At 36.6% G+C, this 7,678-nt stretch overlaps 1 protein-coding gene across 1 annotated transcript; it reads left to right on the top strand.

Moving 5' to 3' along the window:
- The first annotated feature begins 727 nt into the window (after nt 1–727).
- LOC123865989 lies at nt 728–4,015 on the top strand. The gene is made up of 2 exons (XM_045907246.1): nt 728–1,172; nt 1,715–4,015. Exons 1-2 carry the CDS (start codon nt 1,070–1,072, stop codon nt 3,967–3,969), a joined length of 2,358 nt encoding a protein of 785 aa, XP_045763202.1. The 5' UTR covers nt 728–1,069; the 3' UTR covers nt 3,970–4,015.
- Nucleotides 4,016–7,678: the final 3,663 nt, after the last annotated feature.

The raw sequence follows: 7,678 nt of genomic DNA, 5'->3' as shown, positions 1-7,678 counted from the left end.
CACGGGTCTCCTCTCAGAATGAGAATGGATTGGCCATAGTGCACCACGCATAGCCGAACGCAGATTAGCTTCATACACCTTGGAGAATAATATGACACTTCTTGGGCATGCAGGTTTCCTCATGATGTTTAGAATCGTGAAAACATCTGAGAGAATTGCATGTTTAAGATTTTTCTTTGAATGAAAGAAAAATAAAGTTGGTATTATAAACAAACTTTTAAAAAGGAGCAAGAAGTTAAAATGCTAGAAACTTTCCTAGTTAAGAAGCTGAAGAAATCATCTAACTAAGTTAGGTAAAATAGACATGTTGTTTCATGAAATAGGTAAAGCGGGCTATATTTACATAAAATTTATACCGTTTCTGACCATAGCTATTTTTTGAATAATGATTGGCTTCATTTTCACAACTACATTTTTAGTTAACTGCAAGTTCACCAGTCAGTTTACAGTAATGAAAATTCTGAGAGCGTAGCCATGGCAGGGCTGTCACGTAACTACATCTTGATCCTCTAATCTAATACGTATCCACTCTAAAAGTTGTTAGCCCTCGTCACTTAGATTTATTAGATCCTTAAAGGGGACGAAAATTCAGACGAATTGCCTACTTTTATCCGCAATCGCTACTCGGATCAAAGTTAATAGGATGATATATTTTTATGATATCCCGGTTTAAAGTGAATGAAAGAAGGGCGTATTGTAGAAACAATGCGACTCATCCGTAGAACAGAGTTCGATGTGATCATGGAGCAAAAATGAGTTAAATAGCTAAACGCGATAAGGAATACGAACTCTACAGACGTACGTTTTTAGAATTTTCGTATCTTGTTTAGTTTCGGAAATACAGAATCGTATAACGTCCCATCTGACATTAACTCCGCATTAAAACGCACGAAGTGATCAACTAACCGCGCGCGGGGAGCAGGGGCGGCGCGGGCGCCCCGTCCGCTCGTCAGTCCGGCCGCTCTTCGTTGGAGTGATGGCGTATTTGTGTCAATGCGCTCAGATTTTTTTTGGTTTGATGAACAAAATAATGTATTAAATGTTTTGCATGTAAAAACATATTTTAAAGATGTCACGTTCACAGAAAATGTTAGATATGCTTAAAAGAGCTGATGCAGAAAGAAAATTTTCAAACGTTCCTGCTGATTATATGAAAAAAAGTGTAAATGCTGGTAAGTTGACGATTTTAGCTGTATTATTTTGCCATACACACTAATAAATTCTTAAATTAATAAACATTATATCTGTATTGCTGTGATTTGCATTTTTGTCTCAGTAAACCGTCGTGGGCGATCGATTTTTATTTAGGACGTTTTATGACGGAGAGGATAGAAAGGCATTTTTAGTGTGAAAATCATCCGAAACTACAATTGGCGTACTGCTTACTCACAAAGTATTCTTTCTTTCTGTAATAATAAATAGCAAAAAAGTAGAAGTCTTATGAAATGTAAGGACGATTTTATTCGAACATTATTGATATTTTAAGAGTTTCATGTGAATATAGAACGTTTTTCTACGGTATCTGTGATACGATTTGTTGGTTTGATATTAAGATGGGACGTTTTTACTGGGATAAAGACATCACTTAGGACGTTGTTCGTTTAGAAATATCATGAAATAATAAAATTATAAAGATTTTTTATTTAAGATTTGTTAAACTAATTTCTTTGTAAGTACCTGTAATAATAATTATACAGTTTTTATTTTATTTCAGCTGTGAATGTTGATGACAATGATATGACACAACAAACCTCACCTTTGCCTCCTGGTGCAGAAGAAATCAGTCGTGAACTAGCTGATATATGGGAAGAAGTTCTGTATGAAGATGGTGGGACCAAAGAAATTACCTGTGATAGCTCAATACCAAATGTCATGTCTGATCCGTATGCCAAAGATATTTACAGCAATCAACCTAGCACATTTTCTTTGGAAGTGCCTTCTAGTTTCGAGAATTCGCCAATTATTCAGCTTGAAGAGCTGTTAGAAGTTCCTCACCATAGATCTACCCCGGTTAATTTGGAACTGTCAGTGCCAACTCCTATGCCATCTCCTATTAATGCCCATTCGATCTGCGATAGCTCATTCTGCCCTAATCATGCAGACATATTCGCTGTGATTTCTTCGTCGTCATTTAGCACCACAAATTCACCTGCTACGTCGCACTCAAGCGATCCCACCATGACTCTTAAAACGACTAGAAAACGACAGAGGCGCCCAAAAGAATGGGCAGACCTTAAACGCAAATGCCTTAAGAACTTAGGTAAGAAATATGTAACGAAAAAGGGAATAGCGGTAGACGAAAAAACGATGGGGTCATCATGCAAATGCCGTTACAAATGCCCCGATAAAATATCTCACCAACAGCGGTTGAACTGCTTCACAAAATTTTGGCAACTGGGAGATCGAGCTATGCAGTGGAATTTCATCATCAAATATTCCGATAAAATGAAGAAGAAAAGATGCCTGAATCAAGACACTCCTAATAATAGAAAACATACTTTTAAGTATTATCTGCCGCTGATCACAGGTTCTAGCGAATCTCACTGCGAGAAAACTGAAGTATGCCAAACTATGTTCATTAATACTCTTGCCGTTTCAACTCGTATCTTAAAGACTGCATGGAAGAAGTACGATGGAAGTGCTATTTTAGAAGAGGACAGACGGGGTCGCCACGACAGTCATAAGATCGTTATAGATGACGCTATGAAACTAAGTGTTTGTGACCATGTTCGGGCATTTGCCCCTGTTGAATCACATTATATACGCAAGAATAGCCAGAAGCTTTACCTACAAGGAGATTTAAGTATTGCCAAAATGTTCAAATTATACCTTGAATGGTTCGACCCCGATAAATACACGTCTAAGGCTACAAAGGAACGTCAGTATCGTGACATTGTCAACTTAAACTTCAATCTAGCTTTTCATACTCCCAAAAAAGATCAGTGCGACGAATGCCACGTTTTCCGATTGAAAAAGAATCCAACGGACCAAGAAAAAGAAACTTTTCAAGAACACCAGACTAATAAGAAGGTCGCAAGGAACTTAAAAAGCCAAGATAAGAAATACGCTGAGGAGTCAAATGGAAACATGGTTACTGCTGTGTTTGATTTTGAAAAAGTGTTGCAGTGTCCTCATGGCAATATAAACATATTTTACTATAAGAGAAAGCTGTCTTCTTTTAATTTCACAGTTTTTGACATGGGTAAAAGGAAGGCCGTTTGCTATATGTGGGATGAATCTGTGGCAAAACGTGGCGCAAATGAAGTCAGCAGTTGCCTCTTAGATTTTATCCAGACTAATGTTGACCAAGGGGTCAAAGAGTTTCGATTTTGGTCAGACAACTGTGCTGGCCAAAATCGTAACCGCTTTGTATTTTCAATGTACGTTTACGCAGCAAAAAAGTTCAACATATGCATAACACACCGCTTCTTACAGAAAGGACACACCCAAAATGAGGGGGACAGTGTCCACTCTGTCATCGAGAGAGCTTCTCGAACCAAAACTATATATGCCCCTCATGAATGGCGTTTATTAGTAAGATGGGCTAAGAATGAAGGAGAACCCTATGTTGTTCGCAACATAACCCAGAATGACGTATTTGACTTTAAATGTCTTGTTATTAATAAGGTTTGGATGAAAGACATTAAGGGCAAGAAAATTAACTGGAGTAAAATTCGAGAGGTTCATGCAGACGGTAGTGATACCAACAAACTGTTTTTTAAATACGACCTGACTCAACAAGATTATAGTATTTTAGTGATTCGCAGTAACACGAGGAACTCAATACAAACTCAACTAAAACCTGCATATTCTGAACCTATTATGGTTCCAGCTGCTAAATATAAAGATTTGATGGATATGTGCCGCTCGGAAGTTATTCCCTCAGAATATCATCCTTACTTTTACTCCTTGCCACATCACACCACTATTGATGTTTCTGAAGAATCGGAAGAAAATTTATCGGAGTAAGAAACATTTTAGATATTTATTTTTTAACCGACTTCAAAAAAGAGGAGGTTCTCTAGTCGACTGTATGTTTTTTTTGTATGTTTATTACTTGATTAGTCCGCCAAATACGAACCGATTTTAATAATTTTTTTTTTCTTTCCGATTTTAATTTTTTTTTTCGAATTTAATTTTCTTTTCTTTTAAAGATGTTATTGTAGAACTACATTAACTCTTGTATATATAAGACTGATTGTTATGAAGGCTGAATATCTCCATATACGTATTTCATGTTGTATGATAAACATTTACGTACATTTATAAGTTTAAGATTGCTAATTTAAGTCCATGCCGTAGTCATATAGGTTAACTAGTTACCATGCTGTGATACGATATGCCATTTAATTACTATTTTACGTTTTAACTTTTATGCCACCAAAGCAGTTTTAGGTATACGTAATTTTTTTTTTGTTCTTTTATTAATTATAGGCAAGCGCTTGACCACAATCACACCTGATGGAAAGTGATGATGTGGTCTAAGATGGGACGCGTTTACCTAGAAGGTGCCTATTCACTCTTGTTTTAAAGATACCCGGATTGTAATTGGTAGGAGACATTGATCGCGAAAGTGTATTCCAATAATTGTTGTTAAGTATGTTTTTACCTGTACGCATTGTTCCTATAGGTACATAGATCTGTAAGTTTTAAACTATGCTAATTTTAAGTACCACCGTACCTAACTGTGATGTGATTGCCGTTCAGTTTTGTTATTTGTTTTGAGATTTTTTTAATTAATAAATGACTTTTAATAATGGCTTGTTTTTTATTTAGTTACATGGGAGGGTAGTCATCATATAGCTCACATTATGTTTAAAAATTTTAAGATGTTATTCACAAAGGACTCATAAGGAATAGGTAATTCCAACAAAACATGACCCATGTTAATATAGAACGTCACATAATTCAGACGTCTCCGTAAAGCAACGTACAATGTTCACTACGGACCCCCGCTCTTCCGCTATAAAACGTCCTATGTTGATATGAAACTCACTATCTCGTGAAATAAGAGGATAAGAAATATACACTACATAGCATTTAACTAGACTAGGGCGTTGTTACAACATACCAAAAAATCAAAATCCCCAGTCTCACTGTTTAAGAATTACACAAGTCAACAACTTCGCTTACCTCTACTGAAAACTATCAATCCTGTAGATGGAACTCTGTTCTACGGATGAGTCGATTATGAACAGCAAGTAGGTGGAAATGTTCTTTACATTCAATTTCTAAATCTACGTCTTATTTTTTAAAGTTTTAAAAACGAAATATGAATAAGAAAGTGTGTATCTCTTTCTATATGCTTAAAGACAGGTATCGTTTATTTTCAGATCTTAATTGACACAGAGACTTGAATTCCGAGTTCTGAATTTCATTGGCTGTTTTTTACTGCGGGAAAGTATCACAGTCCATAATAAAAAAAACCAAGCAAGTGCGAGTCGGACTCGCACACGAAGGGTTCCGTACCATGGTACAAGAAATAACACTACTTAAGTAATTTTTGGTGATCTCACCACAAATTCTTGGTTTTCGAATTTTTCCCTTTACTTGTCCTATAAGACATTGCTGCCTGTCTTTCATGATTCTAAGCCAACGGAAAGTACCTTGTTGATTCCTTTGACAGGTTTTGCCAGACTGACAGACAGACAATGAAGTGATCCTATAAGGGTTCTTTTTTCTCTGGAGATACGGAACCCAAAAATGGTAAAATCGGAATGCTAGCACCTGAAAAATTAAATTAAATAGGTGCATGTACAATTTCGCTTAATTTGGTAGTTCATTTAAGCGCTATATTGTAGCGAATGTCGTGAAAGACCGAGTGCTATTTAAATTATTCTAGTCAGACGGTGCAGCCACAAATCGACTTCAAGACAAATTGCTTCTACGGCGAACGTGACATATTGCCTGAAGTCTGCAAGTGCAGTAATTCAGTTAATTCGGGCACCATTTTAATACCACCACAATACAAATAAGAGTTGCAAAACTCTTGCACTTTAACGTGTAGATAATATAACAATAAGTGCACGGAAGGTTTTCAGTTTCAAAAATGCCTATGACAGATTCTGCCGAATACTAAGAGGTTCTGCCGAACTTCTAGATCTTTGCAAACTTCAGAATTTTAAGGACTTCGTTTTGGCACCAGTAAGGAATAGAATAGCTTGCGCTTTTATTATGAAATAACTTCATCCTCAAAAGACAATAGTCAAAATCTTTATTCAAAGTAGGTAAGTACTATTGTACATCTTTTGTTTGTAGGATTTGTTAGATTTGATATAAGTAGTGATAATTAATTACGTAGACTTACAACTAAAGCTACGAGGGTTCCAAACGCGCCCAAGTCTGAGAAGAGCCCACAACAAATCATCATCATCATGATCAACCCCTCACTGGCTCACTCACTGAGTACGGGTCTCCTCTCAGAACGAGAAGACTTTGGCCATAGTCTACCACGCTGACCAATTGCAAATTGGGCTGACTTTAGGCCCCTTTGAGAACATTATGGAGAACTCTCAGGCATACAGGTTTTCTCACGATGTTTTCCTTGACCGCTTAAGCAAGTGATATTTATTATTTAATTGCTTAAAAAGCACATATGTCCGAAAAGGTAGAGGTACGTATCTGGTATCGAACCCCTGACCTTCCGAATAAGAGGCGGAGAAAATATACCACTAGGCTATTATGGCTTACTTACTTTCTTTTTATCAAAAGTATTCTAATATGGAGGTATTTGCAAGACATTCAACCTTCATGTAGCAGTAAACGTCTATTGGTTAAAAGATAATGACGAGTTGACGACCACAACAATATGAAAATGAAGTCTAAAAGTGCTTCAGAAAGTATAACAGAACTCAGAAGACTGAAGTTTTCTAATTAATTACTTTGCGTCGGACAGTGTGCTTAGTGTAAGACATCTCATCCAAATTCGAAATCGAAACACAATAACTTCAAAGTAAAATAGACCTAAAAGCCCTAAATTTAAAGTCAAAACTTCAATAGCATCGATTTTAATTTTGTAACGTTTTCGCTTTTTTTTTAATAATATTAACCACGCTAATCATGACTTATATATATCTCTTTCGCATCCAACTAAGCGTAAAGCTTGTGCTAGGAGTAGGTACGACCATAGTGCAACGGGTGGGGTTTGAACCGCCGACCTTTCGAAATTCAGTCCGCTCTTTAACTGTTGAGTTATTGGGGTGTTACTTGGAGGTTGGAGCGCTAGCTGGACATATGGACGAACTGTAAAATACTTGAACTTTAAAAAAAGGCGGTTAAAGTCCATGAAATCTCGAATTCTATGAACGTTGTGATATAAAATCTCGTACTAAGCAAACAGTTCTCGGGGAAGATTCTCGTGACCGCGGCTAATTAATGCTTTCAACATTTCTAGCTCGTTTTTGGTCTGAATTTTTTGGAGCGGACTTATTCAGACGCAACAAGTTTTTGTTTCTCTCCAAACAGTTGTGTGTTAAACTCTTCGTAGCGGTTTTCGATACATAGTTATGTACCTACTCAATGATTTTGTACTGAACATAACATTGTCGCCTCCTAATTCTACATTCAATCGAATCCGAATCATAGACAATTGAAAATTTTATGTGCTTACCAAAAATTATTTTTAACCCCCGACCCAAAAAGAGGGGTGTTATAAGTTTGACGTGTGTATCTGTGTGTC

Source organism: Maniola jurtina, chromosome 6 (genome assembly GCF_905333055.1).
Source record: "Maniola jurtina chromosome 6, ilManJurt1.1, whole genome shotgun sequence".
Taxonomy (NCBI): domain Eukaryota; kingdom Metazoa; phylum Arthropoda; class Insecta; order Lepidoptera; family Nymphalidae; genus Maniola; species Maniola jurtina.
The sequence above is the reverse complement of the archived record's forward strand: the minus strand, read 5'-3'. Positions and strand labels throughout refer to the sequence as shown.